Source organism: Vulpes lagopus, chromosome 19, assembly GCF_018345385.1.
Source record: "Vulpes lagopus strain Blue_001 chromosome 19, ASM1834538v1, whole genome shotgun sequence".
In the NCBI taxonomy this organism is placed as follows: Eukaryota; Metazoa; Chordata; class Mammalia; order Carnivora; family Canidae; genus Vulpes; species Vulpes lagopus.
This window is the reverse complement of record NC_054842.1, coordinates 35910364-35937304: the sequence shown is the minus strand read 5'-3', so window position 1 is coordinate 35937304 and position 26941 is coordinate 35910364. Positions and strand designations below refer to the sequence as shown.

Here is a 26941-nt window from a genome sequence, read left to right as displayed (position 1 = left end):
ATGACAATTATCATATGATCTCAACTCATGTGTGGAATTTAAGAAACAAAACAGAGGATCATAAGGGAAGGGAGAGAAAAGTAAAACAAGATGAAATCATAGAGGGAGACGAACCATAAGAGACTCTTGACTATAGGAAATAAACTGAGGGTTGCTGGAAGGGTGGGATTGAAGGGGTAACTGAGTGATGGACATTAAGGAGGTCACATGATACAATGAGCACTGGGTATTATTTAAGACTGATGAATCATTGAACTCTACCTCTGAAACTAACACACCATATATTAATTAATTGAATTTAAATTTTTAATAAATAGAAATCATTTTTTAAAAACAGAAATTCTGGAGCTAAAGAATACAATGAGTGAACTGAAAAATTCAATAAAGAGATTCAATCATCTAGAAGAAAAAAAATCAACAAACACAAAAAGAGGTCATTTGAGATTACTCAGAGAAACAAAGAGAAAAGAATGAAAAGGAGTGAAGAAAGCACATAGGACTTAATTAAAATCACCAGAAGAAATGATACACATTATCAGAGTTCCAGAAAAAGAAGAAAAGGACAGAAGCCTATTTAAAGAAAAAATGGTGGAGAATTTCCCACAACGTGAGAGGTTGACATCATGAGTCACGAAGCCCAAAAGTTCCCAAAGAGGTCTACAAGGAGACACAATCTAATTAATTTATTGAAAGGTAAAAAGAGGGCAGCCTCGGTGGCGCAGCAGTTTGGCACCACCTGTGGCCTGGGGTGTGATCCTGGAGACCTGAGATCGAGTCCCGCATCGGGCTCCCTGCATGGAGCCTGCTTCTCCCTCTGCCTGTGTCTATGCATCTCTCTCTCTCTCTGTATCTCTCATGGATAAATAAATAAAATCATTTTTAAAAAATGAAAGGCAAAAAGATAATTTTGAACGCAATTTGCCATGCACAAAGGAGCCTTTCAGTGGTTTTCTCAGCAAAAACTTTGCAGACCAGGAAAGAATGGGATGATCTATTCAAAGTATTTAAAGAAGAAACTGCCAACCAAGAATACATGGCAAAACTGTCTTTTAAAAATCAAGGATAAAAAAATAAAATAAAATAAAATAAAATAAAATAAAATAAAATAAAATAAAATAAAATAAAATAAAATAAAATAAAATAAATAAAATAAAATAAAATAAAATAAAATAAAATAAAAATCAAGGATAGAAAAGGTTTTCCCAAACGAAAACTGAGGGAGTTTATCAACACTAGACCTGCCTTACAAGAAGCACTAAAGGAAGTTTTTCGAGTTGAAATGAAAAGATGCTAAGTAACATAAAAGCTTATGAAATTATAAATCTCACTGCTGAAGGTGAATATAAGGACAAACAGAATATTGTAATACTGTAATGGTAGTGCATAAATCACTTTAACAGTAGTATATAAATTAGAAGACAAAAAGAGTAAGGATAACTATAACCACAGAAATTTGTTACTAGAAACACAATATAGAGAAAAATAAAATCTGTCATCAATTACATAAAGTAGAGTTGGGGGGAGTAAAGCATAGAGTTTCTGCAAGCAATTGAAGTTAAGTTGTCATCAGCTTTAAAAAGATTGTTATAATTACAAAATGTTCAATGCAAACCCCATAGTAACCACACACCAAAAAAAGTACAGTAGATTCACAAAAGATAAAGAGAAAAGAATCCAAACACACCACTATTTATAAAAAAATAAAATAAAATAAAATCACGCAGACAGCAATAGGAGGAACAGGAGAACTACAAAAAAGGCAAAACAATTAACAACATGTCAGTAATAAGTCTTTACCAATCAACAATTACTCTAAATACACATGGACCAAACTCCCCAATCAAAAGACATACTAAATTGGGAGGACAAGACCCAATTATATGCTAACTACAAGAGACATACTTAAATTTAAGGAAACACAAAATTTGAGAGTGAAGGGATTAGCAAGGTAGTCCATGCAAATGGCAACAAAAACACAGCATACCAAAACTTATGTAATGCAGCAAAAGCAACACTAACAAGGAACTTGACAGCAATAAACACTTACATTAAAAAAGAAGAAAGATCCAAAAAAAAAAAAAAAAAAAGAAGAAAGACCTCAAATAAGTCAACCTAACTTTATATACCATAGAACTAGAAAAAGAAAAACAAAGCCTAAAGTTAGAAAAAGAAGAACAAAGCCCAACGTTAGAATAATAAAGATTAGAGCAAAAGTAAATCAAAGAAAGAATAGAAAAACGATAGAAAAATCAACAAAACTAAGACTTGGCTTTGTTTGAAAAAAATAAAATCAACAAATCTTTAGCTTGACTAAGGAAAAAATAGAAGATTCAGATAAATAAAATCATAAATGAAAGGGCATACATCACAATGGATACCTAAGAAATAAAAAGAATCAAAGTAGATACTATATTTTTAAGACTTCTTTATTTATTTGAGTGGGGAGGGGTAGAGAGAGAAGGAGAAGCCCCAAGCAAATTCTTTTTTTTTTAATAAATTTATTTTTTATTGGTGTTCAATTTACCAAAATACAGAATAACACCAAGTGCTCATCCCATCAAGTGCCCCCCCTCAGTGCCCGTCACCCATTCACCCCCACCCCCGCCCTCCTCCCCTTCCACCACCCCTAGTTCATTTCCCAGAGTTAGGAGTCTTTATGTTCTGTCTCCCTTCCTGATATTTCCCACACATTTCTTCTCCCTTCCCTTATATTCCCTTTCACTATTGTTTATATTCCCCAATGAATGAAAACATACACTGTCCTTCTCCGATTGACTTACTTCACTCAGCATAATACCCTCCAGTTCCATCCACGTTGAAGCAAATGGTGGGTATTTGTCGTTTCTAATGGCTGAGTAATATTCCATTGTATACATAGACCACATCTTCTTTATCCATTCATCTTTCGATGGACACCGAGGCTCCTTCCACAGTTTGACTATTGGGAACATTGCTGCTATAAACATCGGGGTGCAGGTGTTCCATTGCATCTGAACCCAAGCAAATTCTTTGCGGAGCATGGAGTCCAACATGGGGCTCAATCCCACAACCCTGAGATCAGGACCTGAGTCAGATGCTTAAACAACTGTGCCACCCAGGTACCCCTGGAAACAATACTTTAAAAAAAAAAGAAAAAGAGTCTTAAGGAGTTATTATGAACAATTATATACCAATAAATTGGATAATGTAGAAGAAATATATAAATTCCCAGAAACATACAACCTACCAAAATTGAATCAAGAATATCTAGAACACCTGAACAGACCAATAACAAATAAGGAAATTGAATCAATAATCAAAAACCTCCTAACAAAGAAAAGCCCAGGACAAGATGGATTCATTGGTAAATTCTACCAGTCAAAGAAGAATTAATATCAATCCTTTTTAAAGTCTTCTCAAAAAAAAAGAGGAGACGTGGGAACACTTCCAAAGTAAGTCATTTTATGAGGCCAGTGTCACCCTGATAGTAAAGCCAAAGACACCATAAGAAAACAAATACTAGCAAACCAAATTCATCAACATACTTAAAGGATTCTGAGGGGACGCCTGGGTGGCTCAGCGGTAGAGCCTCTCTGCCTTTGGCTCAGGGCGTGATCCTGGGATCCAGGATCGAATTCCATGTTGGGCTTCTTGCAGGTAGCCTGCTTCTCCCTCTGCCTGTGTCTCTGCCTCTCTCTCTCTCTCTCTCTCTCTCTCTCTCTCTCTCTCTCTCTCTGTCTCTCACGAATAAATAAATAAAATCTTAAAAAAAAAAGGGGGGGAGGGATTCTGCATCAAGACCAACTAGGATTTATCCCTGGGATGCAAAGATGGTTCAATATATCAAAATCAATCAAGGTGACAGACTATATTAACAGAATGAACAATTAAAAACCACACAACCTGGGACACCTGGGTGGCTCAGTGGTTGAGCATCTGCCTTGAGCTCAGGTGTGATCTCTGTCCAGGGATTGAGTCCTGCATTGGGCTCCCTGCGAGGAGCCTGCTTCTCTACCTATGTCTCTGCCTCTCTCTCTGCGTCTCATGAACAAATTTTTAAAAATCTTTAAATGAATGAATGAATGAATGAATGAATGAATATAAAAACCACACAACCATCTCAAAAAATAAAAATAAAAGCCATGTGATCAACTTGATAAATGCAGAAAAAGCATTTGAAAAAATTAAGCATCCATTTATGATACTCTCAACAAAATAAATAACATAAAAGAAATTTAATGCGATGAAGACCATATATGAAAATCTCACAGCTAACATCATGGGCAATGAGGAAAAATGGAAAACTTTTCTTATAAGATCTGGCACAAAAATAAATAAATAAATAAATAAATAAGATCTGGTACAGTGCAAGGATATTCACTCTCACCACTTTCATTCAACATAATACTGGAAATCCTAGTCAGAGCACTTAAACTAGAAAAATAATTCACACATATACACACACACCACCTTGTGCCCTCCTATATGGCATAGAAGAATCAGCAGTTAATCAGCCTGAAGTCCCAGCCTAAGATGAGGATTTTATTTCCACAAATGGTGACTTCTATTTCTCCAGAGCATCACACCCTACACATTAAGAAATGACTGAAGACATTCATTTTGGTCTATAATGGCCAAAAAAGTCCTCAGGAACAAACCATGTAAAGCGTTGAACATATTTTTTAAACATTCTTATAATTTATCATAGAAGGGCACAGACATAAAAACAATAAAGAGTTATTTGAAGAAAGGAAGTTCTAATATAAGACTAGTGGAGTTCCAGAAGGAGGAGATAGAGAAAATGGAACAGAGGGCAATATTAGAAAAGATTCGTAACGAGTAAGAATGCTCTTGGGGCACCTGGCTAGCTCAGTCAGTGAAGCATTTGACTCTTCATCCTGGGGTTGTGAGTCTGGGCCTCATGTTGTATGTAAAGATTACTTAAAAATAATACTTTTAAAAAAAATGCTCATAACTGATTTTAAAAATCATTTATTTATTCAACACATATTTTTGAGTGTCCACTATACAGCTGACAGTGTTCCAAAACTGAGGATATAGCAAAGTGCAAAACTGTTAAAAATTCCTGCTATAATGAGCTTATACTCTGGTAAAGATAATACAGATAGTAAGCAAGATAAATAAAATGCACACTATATTACATACTGATATGCACAAAAGATTAAGGGGAGGTAGAAGGTCAGAGATTACCATTTTAGATGGCATACTCAGGGTAAACCTCAGAGATGGAGCATTTTCAATAATGGTCTGAAAGAAGTCAGGAACCGTGCAGATAGGTAGGAGAAAGGCAGTTGCAAAATTTGTGATTATACCTGTCCATTTCTAGGAAAAGCATAGAGGCACAGAGTTTTAACAGAAGGAAAAAGCGGGAGAGTGATAGGAAGTACAGTGTGACATAATAGGGGTGAGACATCCAGATCATACAGAGAGAGCTCTGCAGACCCATATCAGAATATTGGCTTTGACTCTCAGTGAAATTGGAGGCATGTGAGCAGAGAAGTAACATGGTCTGCCTTACAGTTTAATAGAACCACACACACACACACACACAAAAATAGAACCACACTAGCTCATGTGTGCAGACTAGGCTGGAAAGAAACAAAGAAAAGATGTAAGGACGGGATACCGGGCTGGCTTAGTCAGTAAAGCATACACTCATGATCTCGAGAGTTCCAGCCCCACACTGGGCATAGAGATTACTAAAAAAATAAAAATAAAAATAAAATAAATTCAAGGAGACCACTTAGGAGGCTCCTACAGTAATTCACTAAAGGGATGAAGGTGGCAGCAGGTAGTGAGGCAGAGGGGAAGAAGGACTATGGCCCAGGATATTCAGATGGAATGGATGTGAAATGTGTAAGAAAGACTCCCAAGGATAATTCCAAGTTTTTGGCTTGAGCAACAGGAAGTAATTGCCACTTACTGTAATGGGGAACATACCAAAATAGGAGGAACTCAAATTTGGACCTGAAATTTGGACTGCCTATCATTAGATTGACATACAGAAAATTAGCAATATACAACCATTTTGACCTACAAAAATAAAAATTGCATATGATTCAACTTAATAGATATCCAGGAGAAAAATGCAGTTGCATACTGTTGGGAAAGACACATGAAGGAGACTCATGTTTGGGGGTCACCAACATACTTAAAGGAAGGCTGTGAAAGTTGACAGGAAAAAAGAAAAGGCCAGAAAGAGGTCCTGGGATGAGAAGCAAATAACTAAGGAAACTGAAATAAAGCCAGAGACACACTGGGGAAGTGTGAAGTCTTGGATGCCAAGGGGGATAATGTTTAAAAGAAACAGTGATGGTGTCAAGTGTTGCTCCTAACTCAGGATGAGAACTGAAAATTAACCACTGGATTTCATAATGTGGGAATCACTGATGACCTTAATGAGAGCGCTTAGAGATGACTGGCATGGACAGAAGTCTGATTACAGTGGGTTCAAGAGCAAGTGGAAGAAGTAAAATTAAAGAATCCAAGTAGAGTCCACAAATTTGATAGTTTCAGCATATGAGGAAAGAGAAAATTGATGTAGAAATAGAGGAGAGGAGCACTTGGGTGGTTCAGTTGGTTAAGCAACCTACTCTTGATTTCTTTTTTAATTTTTATTTATTTATGATAGTCACACAAAGAGAGAGAGAGAGAGGCAGAGACAAAGGCAGAGGGAGAAGCAGGCTCCACGCACCGGGAGCCCGACGTGGGATTCGACCCCGAGTCTCCAGGATCGCGCCCTGGGCCAAAGGCAGGCGCCAAACCGCTGCGCCACCCAGGGATCCCTCTACTCTTGATTTCAACACAGGTCATGATCTTAGAGTTGTGAGATCAAGCCCCATGTCCGAGGGCTCCAAGCTCAGCAGGGAATCTGCTCAAGATTCTCTCCCTCTCCCTCTGCCCTTTCTTTCTCTCTCTCTCTCTCTCTGTCTCATAAATTAATTAATTAATTAATTAATTAATTAATTAATAAATATTGTTTTAAAAAGAAACTGAAGGAGAAAGTCATGTCAGCAGAGTTTTTGTTGAAGATGGAAGACTTTACCTCTCAATTATACATTGAAGATACTGAATTGGTGAAGGTAGTAAAATTTGATCGTGCTGGACAGAGAGGAGGGGATTGGTAAAGCAATGTCCTTGAGGAGGCAAAATGAGAGGAGATGAACTGCACAAGTGGAGAAAGTGGGTTTTGCTAGAAGCACAACATATCACTTATGGGAAGAGGACAAAGGGCAAAATATATAATCCCAGTGGAGCTTAATGAATGGCAATTATGAGCATTTTCAAAACTGTTTTTTGATTGCTTCTATCGTCTCAGTGAAAAAGAAAACGGTGGCCATCTAGGAGAGAAAATAAGAGATGAGGTATCAGGTTTGCAGAGAGAAGCAAGCACACAATGCTCATCTGCAAGAGTGAAAAAGTGAATGAAACAGAGCAACACAGATAACAGGGCAACAATTAGTAGCCTACTTGAGGTTGTTGATCATGAATTTAGAGAAAGATTCGTCAGTGGGGTTGAGTATTTTCTTCCAGCCCTACTTTGCTGCACAAATGCAACCACAGAGTAACAAATGTATTAGTCAGCAAAGCAGGAACCAGGAAAGGGAGATGAAGGTATAAACATAATTATTTATAATGACTGTCCATGGAATTTAAATTCCAGGTAAAGAGGGAAGTGAGAACCTGATGATGTCAGTTTCAGTGAAAAGGTGGTAGGATCAATGGAATTTTCCAGAAGGGCCAGGAGGACTGATTAAGTTTGGATATTTAAAGGACTAAGCTAGGAAGTTGGGAGGTGGTGCTCTGAGAATACAATGTTTGAAATTGCAGTTATGGAGAAGTTACAATTTGGAGTAATGGCAAGGTCAAGAGTATGAGTCAATGAGGAAATAGGACAAAATTGCTGAAGGGAAAGAGAAGTCAGAGGCCAAGATTTGCGGGGGAAGGGAATCCATGAATATATTAAAATCACCACAAATTACAACAGGAGTAGGGTGAGTGTGTATCATAGTGAATCAAGGCTAAGTCTTCAAAGACTATGACAGAGACATTTGCTACACATACATTTGATAAATGATGGGTATACTGTATGTCTTAAAGCCACGTTTTTTAAACAATATTTTGATTGTTTACAGATTGTGGTAATACTATGAAGGCCATAAAGAGAGTTAGAGTGAACAAAGAAAGCCATTTCAAATAAGATGATCATGAACGGCGTTTTTGAGAAGGTGCTATCCAAGTTGGTCTTTGACAAGGAAGGTACCAGCACTCCATAAAACTGAAAGAAATGCTGAAACCCATTTTTTAAATAAAAAAAAAATAGAAGATAGGAACATTTCAAAGAAGAATATATAAGAATGGCCAATAACAAAAAAGAAAGAAAAATGGCCAGTAAGCATAATGAAAAATGATCCACCTTGATTGACAATCAGAAATGCAGGATGAAAATACATTTTACTACATCAGATTAAGAGTCTTACAGTAAGAGATGTTTACAAGGATGTAGTGAATTGAAAACATACTCTGCTCATATAAGTGTAAACTGAAAAACATTTTGGGAAAAACAATGGGAGAGAAGCATTACCTATTAATTTGAAAAGACACACATAGCACCAATTATCCATTCCTAGGCATATACAATAAACATATGAGTAAAGAGTCCATGATCTAAAACCAGGCAAGTCTGCATTTGATTCCCACATCTAACCCAAACTAGGTATCTAATTTTGGATAACTCAGCTTACTACTCCTAGTGTCAGCTGTTGTGAAAAATGAAAAGATCATTTATTTTAAATAGGGTAGGAGGAAACTTTTGTAGGTGATAGTTATGTTTATGGCATTGATTGTGGTGAGAGTTTCAAGGATGTTCATTTCTTCCAAATTCAATTGTATACATTAATATATACAGCTTTACATATGTCCAACATACCTCAATAAAGTGCTGTGTGCTTTTTTTTAAAGAAAGGGATCTTTTTTAAACAGTAGAATGGTAGACTTGTCAATCATTGCTCAAGAAAACAATTTAATCATATAGTTTTAATTTCCATTGATATTATTGATAATTTTATAACCTTAACCCTCAGGAAGAAAGTTCCACAAATATTTTACTTTGGCACTGAAACAGGAGTGTTCCTAAAGAGAAATCAGTATTTTCCATTTACTCCTGAAAAGATAGACCAAGCTCTAAAGAAATTTTATGGAGCATTTGGGTAAGTCCATTTTATGGGGGAAGATGGGGGAGGACTGGGGGCAATCTAATGGAGTGGTCTTTTCTCTAAATGGATGAAATCACAGGAAAACAGTAGTCCTAAAGATGAACAAAGTTTGAAGTTCTATTATTGGTATATCTTTTTTTTTTTTTTTCTAAAGTTGGGTTCCACAAGTTTTCTGCCTCCTAGAGGCCCACGGAAGTCTTCCCCTCGCCTCAGCGGTCACTGAGAGCGCGGGGCGGGGCCTCGGAAGGGGCGGGGCCTCGGAAGGGGCGGGGCCTCGGAAGGGGCGGGGCCTCGGAAGGGGCGGGGCCTCGGAAGGGGCGGGGCCTCGCGTGACATTTTGCGACTCTGGTTCCGCCGCGGCCTCTGAAATACCATTGGCTCCGCTCCGTCGGTGCGAAGGCCCTGCGGTTCCGACGCCGCCCGACGCCGGGCCCTGCACCCCCGCTTGCGCCACCAGCCCCCGCCCCGCGGGCCTCCCGGGAGGCGCCCCCGGAGTCCCGGGCACTCGGGCCGCGGCGCCCCGCGCCCCCCGCCGCCTCCCCTGGCGTCCAGACCTGGCACCGCGTGCGGGACCCAGGCCCCGGGAGCGCCGCCCGCAGCGCCGGCCCGGTGATGGGCAGCCGGCCCCGCAGCCCCAGCGCCCAGCCCGAGCCCTGCTGGGGACCGCCGCGCGGAGGACCCGGCCCGGCCAAGCGCCGCCGCAGCCCGGAGCCCGAGGGCCCGCAAGGCATGGAGGGGCCCCCGGCCGCCGCCGCCGGCGCGCTCGCCTCCGTGGTGGTCCTGGCCGCCGGCTCCGCCCTGCAGCTGCTCCTGGACGACGTCGACCTGGTGCTCGAGCCCGAGCCCACGTCGGTCCTGCAGGTGTCCCTCGGGGGCCTCACCCTGCTGCTGGTCCCCGAGGCCCTCCTGCGCGCGGGGGGCCCGGGCCACCCGCCTGCCGGCCCGGAGCAGGGCGCCGTCCCGAGCGCGCCCGGGCACCCAGCCGCCGTCCAGCACGAGGCCTTCTGCGCGTCTGTCCCAGACGTGGCCGCCCAGGAGGAGGCCTGTGCGGAGGACGCCGACCCCGAGCTCCCGCCGCCGCGGGCGGGCCCCACGGCCGGCTGGGCGCCTGAGCTGCGGGCCTGCGCTGGGAGGGTGGCCCCCGGCCCCGGCCCAAGGAGGCTCTCTCCTCTCCGCTACTTCGACCTGGACCCCCACCTCCTGGAGCCCTTCCCCGGCTCGCCACTCCGCCCTCTGCCGCCCTCTCCGAGTCCAGGTCCCCACGTGCGCCCCCCGCGCCCTCCAGGACCCTCCCCCAAGGCCCGGAGACGCCTGTTCCCGGAATGAAGGGCTCCCGCAGTCCCTCAGCAGCGGGCTTCAGGCACTAGTGATCCTCCGCGACGCGCTGTGAGCACATCCCGCCCCTCAAACATGAAGCACCTTCGTGGTAGACAGTGGGCAGCTACGGTTTTTGTTTTTGTTAGTTTTTGTTTTGTTTCTTTAGCTAAAGTGCCTTGACTGGTAGCAGGCAAGGATGGATGGATGGATAGATAGATGATTGATGATAGATAGATGATAGATAGATAGATAGATGGATGATTGATAGATTCCTTCTGGTAAGGGCCTTTAGTTTAGCACGGAGAGTAGATCCCATATAGCCAAGGATGAATTTTTAGATCCCTTGCCTGTGTTGGCTGCACGAGCTGTTTCTTCCACCTCTACCATCTTCAGCCAACCCTATTCTTATTTCACCCCTACACTTGCTTCAAATTCATGTCATTTTTAATGTATTTATTCATGAGAGACACACAGAGAGAGAGAGAGAGGGGCAGAGACACAGGCAGAGGGAGAAGCAGGCTCCATGCAGGGAGCCCAATGCGGGACTCGATCCTGGATCTCCAGGATCACGCCCTGGGCTGAAGGCTGTGTTAAACCGCTGAGCCACCCGGGCTGCCCCATATCGCCTTTTTTTTATCACCTCCCAATGCACCTGTCCTTCCTCTCCATTTCACATTGTTTTTCCTTCCCTTTGTAATTATGATTTGCCTGTATGAATTCCTCAATGTCCTTGGCGGTGTTTCTGATCACCAATCTTTTTTTCTTTTTTTTTTTTTTTAGCATGCACAATATTTATTAAGAAGAACTTTGTGAAAAAGAGGCCAAATAAAAGCAGAAAGAGAGCTACCTTGAAGTGCTGCAGATCCAGAGACAGCGTCAACAAACTCTTCGGAAGTTCTGGAGTTAGAATGGTCACAGTTGTCTCAGGAAAGGCTAAAATAGCCCAATTCCCTGATCAGTCAGCCATTGGGTGTGAGGAACCAGGGAAGAATCATAGCCCAAGGCAAGGCCACTTTCTTCAGCTGAGACACTTTCCAAAGGGATGACAACTGAAAGCTGTCTGTCTGTCCATAGCATTCCTAGCACTTATGGAAACAATTCTCATTGAAGAGGAATCTGGGTGGCGCATCACACTGCCCACTACAACATCATATATTGATCCTGTTTATCATAATAGCCATCTCCATTTATTCTGATCTTTAATTATAATTAAAGATTAAATTAAATTACTGACTAGCAGTAAAGAAATTATAATTTTCTTCATATAGGTCTTGAATATTTGGATAAAGGCTGATCACCAATTTTTTCTCTTTCTTTTTGCTTTCCAAAATCCTTTCCCTGAACCTTGTCAACCAAGATAAATGTGTACTTAATAAATAAATGAATAAATGGCACACAAATGTAATACATTAGGTTTTTGGAAAATATTTCTAAAATTAGAATGTAAAAAACAGTGAAAATAATATTTAATAAAAAGAGGAAAGGAGAAGCTATGACATTGTTTCATTACAGAAGCAGACCATACAATGGCATGTTCTATAGTTTAACAATCAAATGGGTAGATCTTTCTTTTCAAGTTTTTATTTAAATTACAGTTAGTTAACATATAGCATAATATTGGTTTAAGGCGTACAATATTATGATTCAGCACTTCCATACATCACCTGGTATTTACAAGTGCCCTCCTGAATCCCCATCACCAGCCAACCCATCCCCCCACCCATCTCTCCTCTAGTAACCATCAGCTTATTGGCTATAGTTAAGAGTGTTTCTTTGTTTGCCTCTCTTTTTTCCCTTTGCTCTTTTGTTTTGTTTCTTAAATTCCACATATGAATGAAATCATATGGTATTTGTCTTTCTCTGACTTATTTCACTTAGCATGTTCTTCAGCTCCATCCATGTCACTGCAAATGGCAAGACTTCAGTCTTTTGATGGCTGAATAATATTTCATTGTACATATACACCACATCCTTTATCCACTCATCAGTTGATGGACAGATGGGCTGTTTCCATAATTTGGCTACTATAGGTAATACTGCTATAAACATCAGGGTGCCCATATCCCTTTGAATTTTTGTATTCTTTGGGTAAATACCTAGCAATGTGATTGCCAGATCATAGGGTAGTTCTATTTTTAACTTTTTGAGGAACTGCCATGCTATTTCCCAAGTGGCTGCACCAGTTTGTACTCCCACCAACAGTGTAAGAGGGTTTTTTTCTCCACATCCTTGTCAACACTTGTTGTTTCTTGTGTTGATTATAGCCATTCTGACAAGCGTTAAGGTGATAGCTCATTGTGGTTTTGACTTGCATTTCCCTGGTAAGTGATGTTGAGTTTCTTTTCATGTGTCTGTTAGCTATCTGTATGTATTCTTTGGAAAAAATGTCTATTGGTGTCTTCTATCCATTTTTAATCGGATTATTTGTTTTTGGGTTGTTGAATTTTATAAGTTTTTTGTATATTTTGAATACTAACCCTTTATCAGATATGTAATTTGCAAATACCTTCTCCTCAAATGGGTATTTCTGAATTCCACGGTAGTCTGGGCTTTACCTTGGTTTCTCCTCAGGGTGAGAAGAACGGCTACTCACTAGAAGGCACTAAGCTTCACAACATAGACATTTGGTCTAATATATTATTAAGCATTTTTTCATGCTTATAGGCCCACCACCCAGAATTGGCAGCTCTTATTTCTGAGCTCTTCTTTATTTAATGTCTTTTTTCCTCCAAAGAAAATAAATTATTATAGATAATGTAATCTGATCTCCATTTCCTATCCTCACTCCTCATTGCCAGAAGATTTGGGGTATCATTCTAGTCAATATATAAATGCTACATGTATACATGTATGAATATAAATTATCAGTGCTTATGTTTATAGACAATTAAATTTACATAATAGCATCATGTTCTTCAGTTTACTTTTTCCCCCCACTTTGTTTACAAATCATTCTCTATAAACACAGGTGACCCTTAAACAACATGGGTTTGAACTGCAGAGGTCCGCTTATATGTGAATTTTTTTCTGATAACTATAGTATAGTATTTTCTCTCCTTATGATTTTTGTGATAACATTTCCTTTTCATTGGCTTACTTTATTACTATATTTTACTTCATTTATACAATACAGCATATAATACATATAACATACAAAATATTATTAAATTGACTGTTTATGTTATCACTGAGGCTTCCAGTCAACAGTAGGCTATTAGTAGTTAAGTTTGGAGGGAATCAAAGTTATACACAGATTTTTGACTGTGTGGGGGTTGGCACCCCTAATCTTCTCACTGTTCAAGGGTCAACTGCATCTATATGGTTCATTTCTCCTAACGATTTCAGTTTCCATCATATGAATATGCCATATCTTATTCATTAATTTATTAATGGATATTTGTATTCACAGCTTTTAACATTACATACTCCAGTAAACATCCTCACACTTGTCATCTTATGCACCTGAGGAAGTGTTCCTATAGGAAATACACCTGGGAATTGTATATATGGGTGGTATGATCCTGTACATTTACAGTTTTATAAGATAGAGTCAAATTGTTCTCTAGAGTGGTTGTAACAATTTAAACAGCCTCTAGAAGTCTTTCACCACACAGTATCACCAAACTTTACATTGTTTGCCAATAGTATCTCATTTTTAATGCAATTTCCCAATTACTGGTAAGATTATGGAATTTTTCATATGTAATTGGAATAATACTTCAAAAATAATTTCAGATATATTTTCATACACTGCAGATCTTATGTCTCTCAACTTGTCACTCATTAAATCTAATAAGTCTAACCTTTTCAGTGGGGAAAACAAGTACAACTGAGATTAAAGCAGTTAGCTGTCAGTCTAGAGTTTCAAAGCCAACTCTTTTTAGCCCGTTACTAAACAAATATGAGAATTACATTTTCTCCACAGAAATGGAGAAAATGCAGTCTTCATTTCCTAAGCAACCTTTCACTATCAACAGCCAATTTGGGAAGTTTGAACATAGAGTTTTAATAGAAATCATTGTGCAGAGAAGACAGAGGAGTTCTTTTTTGTTTTGTTTTGGTTTGGTCTGGGTTTGGTTTGTTTTTTGTGTTTTTTTAAAAGATTTTTTATCTATTTATTACAGACAGGGAGAGACAGAGAGACAGAGATAGGCAGAGGGAGAAGCAGGCTCCATGCAGGAAGCCCGATGTGGGACTCGATCCTGGGTCTCCAGGATCACACCCTGGGCTGAAGGCGGTGCTAAACCGCTAAGCTACCGGGTCTGCCCTGTTTTTAAAATTAGTTTCAGAGGTGGAAATTAGGGATTCATCAGCTGCATATAACCCCAAGTGCTCATTACATTAAGTGCCCTCCTTAATGCCCACCACCTATTACACTCTTCCTTATTCATTTGGGATTTTTTATATATTCAAGATATTAATCCTTTATTTGTTTTATATTTATAAATATATTCTTCCAGTGTATCACTTGTTTTTTAGCCTGTTTAATTGTACAGACCTGTGTAACTCTCCTATGCTGAAATTTCACAATCTTTTATGTTTTTACTTTTTGTGTCACTTTTAGAAGTCTTTCCTAGGCAAGAAAATAAAGGTATTTCCCACACTCTCTCCTGATAATTTTAAAGACTTGGTTTTTTTCCAATTCAGTTTTTTAATCTCTTAGGATTTTATTTTTGTGTATAGTTTGAAGTACAGATTAAATTTTTTAGATTAAAAGTTATTATCCCAAAATCTGTTATTTAATAATCCATCCTTTCCAGTTTATAATGACAATTCTGTTCTATATGAATTTCATATATGATAGCAAATTAAACACAACTTTCCTTAAACAAACAAACAAAAAACCTGAGTGAGTTTGCCACCAGTATACCCTCTCTAAAGGAAACCCTAAATAATGTACTTTAAACAGAAGGATAGTGATCCCAAGGTGAAAGTTCTGAGGAGCAAGGGGAAAAAGAACAAAGAGAGCGGTGCATATATATATACATACATATATATGTATACATATATATACTTGCACATATATAAATTTAAATGAATAATGGCTAACTAAATCATTAATAATATCTTAAAAGGATAAAAACAAAAAATATAGATATAGGATTAAAATATATGCTAGCCATCAAGTGAATCAGGAAACAAATCAGACTAGGAAAAAATATTTGCAAAAGATGTATTTAGTAAAAGACTATTAGTCAAAATATACAAAGAATGCCTTAAACTCAACGATAAGAAAATAAATCAATTCAAAGAGGAAAGCTCATAGCAATAAATGCATACATAAAGAAGCAAAAAGGATCTCAAATAAACAACCTAACTTTAACTTCATGGAACCATAAAAAGAAGAATAACCTAAGCCCAAAGTTAGTAGAAAGAAGAAAATAACAAGGATTAAAGCAGAAATAAAAGAAATGGAAACTAAAAGACAATAGAAAAGGTCAATGAAACTAAGAACTTTTTTTGTTTTTTGAACAGATAAACAAAGTAGACAAACCTTTAGCTAGACTCACCAAGAAAAAAAAGACAGAGGACTCAAATAAATAAAATCAGAAATGAAAGAGATATTATTAGATATTATCAGATATTCTGATACCACAGAAATACAAAAAAATCATGAGAGACTACTATGAGTAATTACAAGCCAAAAAATTGGACAACTTATGAAGAAAAAGACTAAACTCCTAGAAACATTCAACCTACCAAGACAGAATCATGAAGAAATAGAAAATCTGAATAGACAAATTACTAGTAAGGAAATAGAATCAGTAATCAAAAACCTTCTAACAAATAACAGTTCAGGACCAGATGTCTTCACTGGTGAATTTTACCAAACATTTGAAAAAGAATTAACACCAATCCTTTTCAAACTCTTCCAAAAAATAGACGAGAGGGGAACTTGCGAACTCATCCTATGAAGCCGACATTACACTGATACCAAAACCAGTCAAGGACATACTATAAGAAAAAAAAAAGTTACAGGTCAGTGTTCCTGATGAATGTAGATGCAAAAATTCTCAACAAAATATTAGCAAACTGAATTGAACAATACATTAAAAAGATCATTACACCATGATTCAGTGGGAATTATTCTAGGGAATGCAAAGATTGCTCAACATCTGCAAATCAACACTGTAATGCACTGCATTAACAAAATGAAGGGTTAGAAATCATATGATCCTCTCAAGAAAGGCAGAAAAAGCACTTGACAAAATTCAACATCCATTTATGATTTTAAAAAAAACTCTCAAAAAGTGGGTATAGAGAGAACATACCTCAATACTATAAAGGTCATATAAGACAAGCCCAGAGCTAACATCATACTTGGTGAAAAATCAGAAAGCTTTTCCTTCAAGGTCAGGAACAAAATAAGGAAGCCCACTCTTGCCACTTTCATTCAGCATAGTATTGAAAGACCCGGCCAGAGCAATTAGTCAAAAACAATAACAAAAGTCATCTAAATCAGAAAGGAAGAGGTAAATTTTCAGCATTTCCAGATGACATTATATGTTATATAGGAAATCCAAAAAACTCCACCAAAAAAACTTAGAACTAATCAACAAATTCTGTAAAGTTTCAGTATACAAAATCAACATACAAAAATCAGTTATATTTCTGTTCACTAATCAGAAAGAGAAGAAAACAGTCCCATTCATAATTGCATCAAAAAGAATAGACTATCTAAGAATGTTTTAAAAAGAGATGAAAGACCTTTATGCTGAAAACTATAAGATATTCATGAAAGAAACAGCAGAAGATACAAATAAGTGGAAAGATATCCCATGCTGATTAATAGAAAAAATATTACTAAAATGTTCATTTCCAAAACAATCTACAGATTCAATGCAATCTTTATAAAAATACCAATGGTATTTTCACAGAAAGAGAACAAAGAATTTTAAAATTTGTATGGAACCACAAGAGATTCCAAATAGCCAAAGCAATCTTGAGGAAAAAAACAAAAACAAAAACACAACAATAACAAAAAAGCTGGAGGCATTACACTCACAGATTTCAAATTATAGTACAAAGCTATAGCAATCAAAATATTATGGTATTGGCACAAAAACAGACACATAAATCAGAAATAAATGCATAGAGAATGCATTAGAGATCCCAGAACAGAAGAGAGTCCAGAAATAAACCCATTTATATGTGCTCAATTAATTTATTTTTTTCTTTCTCTTCTTTCTTTCTTTCTTTCTTTCTTTCTTTCTTTCTTTCTTTCTTTCTTTCTCTCTTTCTTTTTTCTTTTTAGGTAAAATCCACCCCCAATCTAGGGCTTAAACTCACAACCCTGAGATCAAGAGTGACTCTACTGATTGGGCCAACCAGGTACCCCTGGTCAATTAATTTATGACAAAAAAGCAAAGAATATACAATGATTGAAGGACAGTCTCTTTAATAAATGAAGTTGGGAAAACTGGACAGCCATGTGCAAAAGAATTAAACTGGACCAGCCTTTTACACCATACACAAAAATCAACTCAAAGTGCATTAAAGATTTGAATGTAAGACCCTGAAACCATAAAACTCTGAGATAAAACATAGCGGGTAAGCTCCCTGACTTTGGTCTTCGCTATGTTTTTTTTTTTTTTTCAATTTGATTCCAAAGGCAAAGGCAATAAAAGCAAAAATAAATAAGTGGGACTATTTCAAACTAAAAACCTTCTGCACAGCAAAGGAAACCATTAACAAAATGAAAAGGCAACCTACAGAATAGGAGAAAATATTCACATATCATATATCTGATAAGGAGTTAATATCCAAAATATGTGAAGAACTCATACAACTCAATAGTAAAAAGCAAACAAAAATAATTTGATTTAAAAGTGAGCAGAGGACCTGAATAGACATTTTACCAAAGAACACACACAGATGGCCCAACAGGTTTATGAAAAGGTGCTCAACATGACTTATCAACAGGGAAATGCAAATCAATACCACAATGAGCTATCATCCCACACCTGTTGGAATGGCTGTTATCAAAAAGACAAGCAATAGCAAGTATTGGCAAGGATGTGGAGAAAAAGGAACCCTTGTGCACCTTTGATGGGAATGTAAATTGGTGCAACTGCTATGGAAAATAGTATGCAAGCTCCTCAAAAAATTAAAAGTAGAACTACCATGTGATCCAGCAATCCCACCTCTGGGTATTTATCCAAAGGAAACAATAACACTAATTCAAAAAGGTATCTGCACCTCCATGTTCATTGCAGCATTATTTGCAGTAGCGAAAATGTGGAAACAACCTAAGCGCCCATCAATGGATGAATAGATAAAGAAAAGAAAAAAATATATATATACATATTATATACAGTTGACTCTTGAACAAGATGGGTTTGAACTGTACGGGTCCACTTATGTGTGGGTATTTTTTTTTTCAATAAATACAGCACAGTACTCCAAATGTATTTCCTCTTCCTTATGATTTTCTTTTTTTTAAGATTTTATTTATTTATTCATGAGAGACACAGAGAGAGAGAGAGAGAGAGGCAGAAACACAGGCAGAGAGAGAAGCAGGCTCCATGCAGGGAGCCTGACGCGGGACTCCATCCCGGGTCTCCAGGATCATGCCCTGGGCTGAAGGAGGCGCTAAACCTCTGAGCCACCAGGGCTGCCCTCCTTATGATTTTTTTAATAGCATTTTCTTTTCTCTAGTTTACTTGATTGCAAAGATACAGCATATAATACATATATGTGTGTGTGTGTGTGTGTGTGTGTGTATAACAAATGATGTGTTAATCAAGTGTTTATGTTATTAGTAAGGCTTCCCATCAACAATACACTATTAGTAGTTAAGTTTTTGGAAAGTCAAAAGTTATATTCAGATTTTTGACTATGCAAGAGTAGGTGCCCCTAACCCCTGAGTTGTTCAGATTGTTCAACTATATAAACAATGGAATATTATTCATCCATAAAAAGGAAATCCTGCTATTCATGACAGGGATGGACTTTGAGGGCATCATGCTAAGTGAAATAAGTCAGACATAAAAGATAAATACAGTATGATTTTACTTAATATGTAGGATCTTAGAAAAATTCATAAATATTGAGAACAGACTGACTGTTGCCAGAGCTAGGAGGAAGGATGAGGCAGGAGGGGTGAAGGGAGTCAAAAGATACAAACTTTCGGTTATCAAATATATAAGTCCTGGGAGTGTAATGCATGGTGACTATAGTTAACAGTGTATTGCATATTGGAAGTTACCAAGAGAGCAGATCTTAAAAGTTCTCATCACAAGAAAAAAATTGTAACTACATATGGTGATAAATGTTAACTAGACTTACTATGGTTATCATTTTGCAGTATATACATATATTGAATCATTATGTTGCACATACACAAAAATAAAAGAGTAGAATCAATCCCATTTGCAATTGCACCAAAAACAATAAGATAATTAGGAATAAATCTAAAGTAGTAAGATATCTATACTCTGAAAACTATAGAACACATATGAAAGAAATTGAAGAGGACACAAAGAAAGGGAAAAGCATTCCATGCTCGTGGATCGGAAGAAAAAACATTGTTAAAATGTCTATACTACCTGGGGATCCCTGGGTGGCTCAGTGGTTTAGCGCCTGCCTTTGGCCTGGGGCATGATCCTAGAGTCCCGGGATCAAGTCCCACGTCGAGCTTCCTGTGTGGAGCCTGCTTCTCCCCCTGCCTGTGTCTCTGCCTCTCTCTCCTCTGTGTGTGTGTGTGTGTGTGTGTGTGTGTGTGTGTGTCTCATGAATAAATAAATAAAATCTTTTTTTAAAAAAAGTCTATACTACCCAATGCAATCTACACATTTAATGCAATCTCTATCAAAATACCACCAGCATTACAGAGCTAGAACAAATACTCCTAAAATTTGTACGGAACCACAAAAGGCCCTGAATAGCCTAAGCAATTTTGAAAAAGAAAAACAAAACTGGAGATATCACAACTCTAGATTTCAAGCTATGTAACAAAGCTGTAATCATCAAGACAGTATGGTACTGGCACAAAAACAGACACATAGATCAATGGAACAGAATAGAGAACCCAGAAATGAGGAATCCCTGGGTGGCTCAGCGGTTTAGTGCCTGCCTTTGGCCCAGGGTGTGATCCCAGAGTCCTGGGATCAAGTCCCACATCAGGCTCCCTGCATGGAGCCTGCTTCTCTCTCTGCCTGTGTCTCTGCCTCTCTGTGTGTCTCTCATGAATAAATAAAATCTTAAAAAGAGAGAGAGAGAGAGAGAACCCAGAAATGGACCCTCAACTCTATGGTCAAATAATCTTTGACAAAGCAGGAAAGAATATCCAATGGGAAAAAAAAAATCTCTTTAACAAATGATGGTGGGAAAACTGGACAGCAACATGCAGAAAAATGAAACTGGACCACTTTCTTACACTATACACAAAAATAAATTCAAAATGGGTGAAAGACCTAAATATGAGACAGGAAACCATCAAAATCTTAGAGGAGCACATAGGCAGAAACCTCTTTGACCTCAGCCATAGCAACTGTTTATTAGATATGTCTCCGGAGGCAAGGGAAACAAAAGCAAAAATGAACTATTGGGACTTTATCAAGATAAAAAAAAAAAACCTTCTGCGCAGTGAAGGAAACAATCAACAAAACTAAGAGGCAACCTATGGAATGGGAAAATATTTTTGTTTTAGCTTGAAAGTACTGTATCCATTTGTACTTCTTGCTGAGAAAGAAAATAGAATCTTCAAATTCATTCTTTAAAAAACCATCTTGGGGCAGCCCTGGTAGCTCAGCGGTTTAGCCGCCTTCAGCCCGGAGCCTGATCTTGAAGACCCAGGATCGAGTCCCACGTCGGGCTCCCTGCATGGAGCCTGCTTCTCCCTCTCGCCTGTGTCTCTGTCTCTTCTCTCTCTCTATCTCTCATGAATAAATAAATAAAATCTTTTAAAAAAAGAACTTTAAAAAATAAATATAAAAAAACATCATTTCTAACTTGGTTCACCTAAGGTCAAAGTGAGGGAGCAACAAGAATGGTGGGATTGGGCAAGGGCAGGAGATGGAGATATTGTAGGACTGGATAACCATGGTATGGAGAAACTGAGGACCAGGACTACAGGACACAGTAGTCCATGTTAACAATGAAGAAAGAAAATTGTGCTAAATGGACAATACTGTTGGGGCTTTTAGTTCTGGCATTAGTCGTAAGTACCTGGTCTCCAAAACTCTCCTTACCAAGAACCTATCATACTCCCTTTTGACAAAGAATGATTTCTGAACATGACAATCACACACACACGCAAACACACACACACCACCACCACCACCACCACCACCACCACTACTGTTAAAATACTATATTTTTATAAGAGCTCAAGAATAAGTTTTATGGCTTTCTTCAAATTAGTAGAGTTCTTAAAATATCATTTTCAAACATATGACAATAAAGCATACAATAAGGTTGAAAGGAATGGAACTCTTTCAAGTATTTTTCCCTGCCCATCAAACTCAGGTAGGCAAGGGAAGGACTCACTTCCCCAGAGACTCTGTCAGAAGTCTGGCACCCTATCCTTCCCCTCCCCTCTCCACAGACCTCTGGACACTGCATTCCAGAAGCTTCCATGCCTTCCCTGACCACTGACCATGATTATCTGGGGCCAGGCTAAATACTAGCAGTTGATGATGGGCACCTGCTATGAATGCACACTTCTCAAACCTGATTCCATTCAAGCTGCTACTAGCCCTATTGTTCTCCTCATTCTACAGATGAGAAAACTAAGGCTCACAGGGTATTAAAATGGGGTGCCTAAAATCTCCTAGCTTTAAACAGTGAAGCTTCACTGTTTCAGGTGAGGTCTAGAAGGACACCAGCCCAGAGGCCCCTCCCTGGAGATAGTCTCGTGAGGATCCTAGGACACATCCCTGGCAGGCTCCTCTGTCCAAAAGCAGGAAGCATTGGAGACTTCTGAAAAATCCCTCCCTGGAGAGAATCAGGCAATGAGGAAGGGGTAGGGAGGGGTAGCACTCCGAGGAGAGAACTGGTGTAAGTTTTGAAAAAAGCTTTTACGCTAGGAAGAAATGAGTCTTAGGCACACAGACTTTGGAATGATATAAGTAGCCATCATATCTCCTTGAGCTGCATGACTCTGTGGTGTTGGGACCTCACTATCCCCATCTGTCAAGTGGGCAGGTGTCAGGCTAGATTCCCTCAGGCTAAAGCTGGGAGACATCCATGAGAGGTCGGAGCAGAGGGTGAGAAAGGCATGGAAGAGGGCAAATGAGGTAAAAAGTGGGAAAGAAGGGCAATCTCACCTGGCCAACCTGCTCAGCCTGCCCCAAAACCCACCCCCATGGCCCTATTCCAAGCTCCACTTAGGCACTCTACCGGGGCCCAGCACAAGGCTTGCTCTGGATAAACGGAATGTTGGTGAAGTGAAGAAGCAAATTTGGGGGGAGAGAACACATGAACAAAATGAGCTGCCTCCATTGGGGGCCAGCAGGTGCTGGGAAAGCCCCGTGGAATCGAGCCGACTGGGCGTGCGAATCAGTGACGTGTGAGTACACAAGAGAGCGAGTTGGTGAAAGAAGGACCAAGACTGGGCAGCTGCCTCCCTAGAAGGGGGCTTGGGAGGGACACACCAGCTGGCTGGTTCTGGGGGCGGGTGCCAGCATCGGGGGCCCAGAGGCAGGTCCAGAAATGGAATTCTGAATGCAGGCTCAGTGCCCCCGAGGCCTGATCAGGAGCTAAGGTTTGGAAGGATGCAGGAAGAAGCTGGAAAGCCAAAGCAAGTTGGTGAGGACACTCCTTGCCACCCCAGCTCTGCACCTTGTGAACTCCTGCTCATCCTCCCACAGTCAGCTAACTGCCTCTGACTTCCTTCTCCAATTATAAACAGCCAAACCCCTTCCATCGTAACTTTTTTTGAAGTGACTGTCCAGCTCTGACTGCTTTTCCCACCGGCTCTATTCGCTCTGGGGGGTCAGGGACAGTGCACCATTTTACTGAATGGCCAGCCCCAGCTTTGGGTCTGGCACACCGCAGGTACTCGGGAAGTCCTCATCAAATACAAGAACAAGTGAGAGAGGGCATAGGTGGTGATCTGGAAGGCAGTCCTTTCAGGGCCCTGGTGGAGGGCGGCCTGCTGAGGACAGATGGGTGGGGAGAGGCACCCCTGCAGTCTGACCCCAGATGCACAGAGGAAAGGGGAGCACCCAGGCTGACAGCGGCTGTCTGGAACCACTCAGCATGCTCCAAGCAGGCTGTCAGGGATTCTTTGCCCTGGCTCCAGGGCCAGGCTGGGAAATTGTTTCAACCAGCTTGCCCTGCCAGGGCCTGATATCATGCCACCCATTTTCTCGCCCTCTGCTGTGGTTTGGTGAGCAGGGATTTCGCCTGTGGCTCATTCTCCAACACACAAGCCCAGATGAGCGGTGCGTTCTTCCTCCAATTCGCACTTGGAACCAAAACATCCTGGCCCTGGTTTTACTTTCCTTCATAAGCCCTTGCGCTTCCCTGACTGAGGGTCCCTCTGAAATCCTAGAGGTTTGTTCCCAAGCGGTGTATTCCATACACAGCTTGAAGTGGGATTACAGTAGAGATAAATAAAAGATTAGTTTCCAAGTTTTGGGACTAAATAAAGGATCAGATTCTTGGTGATTGGGAGATAAAAGGAATTTTTGGGTTTGTTCATGGATGAACCAATTCAGAAGCAGTTTGGGGCGGTGGGTGGGACCAGGAGCTCAGTCTTCCCTGGGGTCTTTTTGTGGGCTTCTCGCACTACCCACCCTAGCCATCTGGTTTCACTTCTGGGACAGGGCTGAGAAGCTAGGACAGCAGAGAGCCCAAGCAAGGAGGCTGGTTAAACCCTCTGATCAGGCCAGGTGTTGAATCAGGGATGGCTGAGCATAACTGGTTCCTACCCTGGATTCGGAGGGTCTTCCAAGTCCCACTGGAATGTAATGTCCAGATAACATACTGCGCTTCCCTGGAAGATACTGGCATGACCATCATAACTCTCCAGAACATCACTAGCAACCCAGGATTCAGTAAAAGCAGCCCTCTGGCATTGGATATACTCTCTGTTTTTTAAGATTTTATTTTTTTAAGTAATCTCTACACACAATGTGGGGCTCAAACCCACAACCATGAGATCAAGAGTCATGCAATCCACCGACTGAGCCAGCCAGGTACCAGATATACTTTTATTTTTCACACAAGTTTAACAGCATTATCTGTCTCATTTGTCCCTAAGGCCCGACAGATTTGGTGCGGCAATTTAGAATGGAGAGTAGAGTCCCTGAAACAGGGACAACTGAATATCAGAACAGGGAGAGGGCACCATAAAAAAAAACAAGGAGAAGGGTTGTTTAGCGGTTTTAGCGCCACCTTCAGCCCAGGGCATGATCCTGGAGACCAAGGATCGAATCCCACGTCGGGCTCCCTGCATGGAGCCTGCTTTCTCCTTCTGCCTGTGTCTCTGCCTCTTTCTCTCTCTTTCTCTCTCTCTCTCTCTGTATCTCTCATGAATAAATAAATAAAATATTTTTTTAAAAGTGAGAAAAAGAACTCAAGAAGCACTCACTGTGGGCCATTAAAAGGCCTACAGGGGCACTTGGGTGGCTCAGTGGTTGAGTGGCTGCCTTTGGCTCAGGTTGTGATCCTGTGGTCCTGGGATCGAGTCCCACATCAGGCTCCCCACAGGGAGCCTACTTCTCCCTCTGCCTATGTCTCTGCCTCTCTCTCTCTCTCTGCCTCTCATGAATGAATGAATGAATGAATGAATGAATGAATAAATAAATAAATAAATAAATAAATAAATAAATAAAATCTTAAAACAAAAAAAGGCCTGACCATCTCCAGATGGTGTTTTGCATTCTGAGTCCAACAAACCAGCCTAAAAATTAGGCTGTGCCCATCAAGCTTTATTTATAAAGGCAAAGAGTCCAAATGGCTTCCATGCTTAGGTGACTAATAGTACAAAGATCTTCTCTTCTAAAGTATGAGTTCAGTTGATTAAGAGCTAATATCTGTAGAACATTGCATTGGTTGGAGAATCCCAATTCCCCATTGGCTTAGGAAATTAAGAAGTTGCTCCAGTTGGATTTATATTAACAGTATGATATCAGTAGTGGTAATAATAGTGGTAATACTAGTAGTAGTGGTAGTACTAGTAGTAGTGGTAGTACTAGTTAGTAGTAGTAGTAGTAGTAGTAGTAGTAGTAGTAGTAGTAAGGAAAAATGGGCATCATCTTATGAGAATTTACCAGGCACTATTGTAAGTACATTTCACATATTAATTTGTTTAATCCCTGTAAGAAGCCCATGAAGTTAACAGAACTTGTTAGCGATAGGTAAAAGGCTCTGGGAGGATAGGAAAGAATCATAATTTTTAATTAAATTTATTGTGAATTTTTAACAAGAGCTCAAAATCCAACTATCTCTTAGTAATTCATGAATTCAGTCTGAATGATGATGATAACAACAATGATGAATATGACTGTGAAGTCAAATAACTTCATCTAAAAATATATGTTTGTTTCTCTTTTTTTTTTAGGTGGGGGGAGCAGAGAGAGAAGGAGAGAATCTTAAACAGGATGCAGGGCTTGATCTCACAACCCTGAGATTGTAACCTGAGCTGAAATCAAGGGGGCGGGGGAGGCCAGTCAGAACCAGAAGGACCTGTAGCAGACAACAAATTGTTCAGGAATATCCAAGAGGTTGTAATTATCATTTTAACTCTAACTAGTTGGCAGTGATTGCCTCCATGTGTGGGGGAAGGCTCTGCAGCCACATCCAAGATCATTGACAAAAATGCTTCAATGGACTAATCATGCCTATAGTGGGTGCAGAACTAGGGAGTGCCTGCACATGGACTGCATAGGCACATTGGTCCTATATATGGACAAATCTTAGGTTTTATTGATAGGGAAACTGAGGCCCAGAGAGACAGAAGCTGTCCAAGTCTCAGATCAGGGGCTGAACTAGTACCAAGGTCTCCAAAATTCTAGTCAAAGGTGCTTCACGACTATCCAGTGCTGCCTTTCCCATTCAGCCAAGATGAGTAAACTGAGGAATGGATTAAACAGTCAGGAATCAAAGATCTTCTGGTGTTGGTGGAAGGGTCCTGTGTGGCTCAGGGGAGGCAGAGGGGGCTGAAATGATAAGAGGACCGACTAGGGAAGTGGCCTTCCCATTTCTCCCTGACCAAGGGCAAAAGGAAGAAACCCACATTACTGAGCCCTCTCACCTGTGCCAGGCACCATGCTAGCCACATCAATTATTCCATTTAATCCTTGCAGTTAACCTGTGAGGAAGCTCCATCTTGCAGAGGAAAAACCGGAATGGGAGAGGCTAAGTGACTAAGCCAAGGTCACATTACTCAAGTGGCTGAGTCAGGACAGGCTCCCAGATCTTTGTGGCTCTACAGCCCACCCACAACTACGCAGGGAGGT

At 40.0% G+C, this 26941-nt stretch overlaps 1 protein-coding gene across 1 annotated transcript; it reads left to right on the top strand.

The window, feature by feature from the left end:
• Positions 1–9827: 9827 nt before the first annotated feature.
• LOC121478608 (proline-rich protein 23A-like) lies at positions 9828–10541 on the top strand. Its single transcript, XM_041733713.1, has one exon. It carries the CDS (start codon positions 9828–9830, stop codon positions 10539–10541), a length of 714 nt encoding a protein of 237 aa, XP_041589647.1.
• The last annotated feature ends 16400 nt before the right edge of the window (positions 10542–26941 follow it).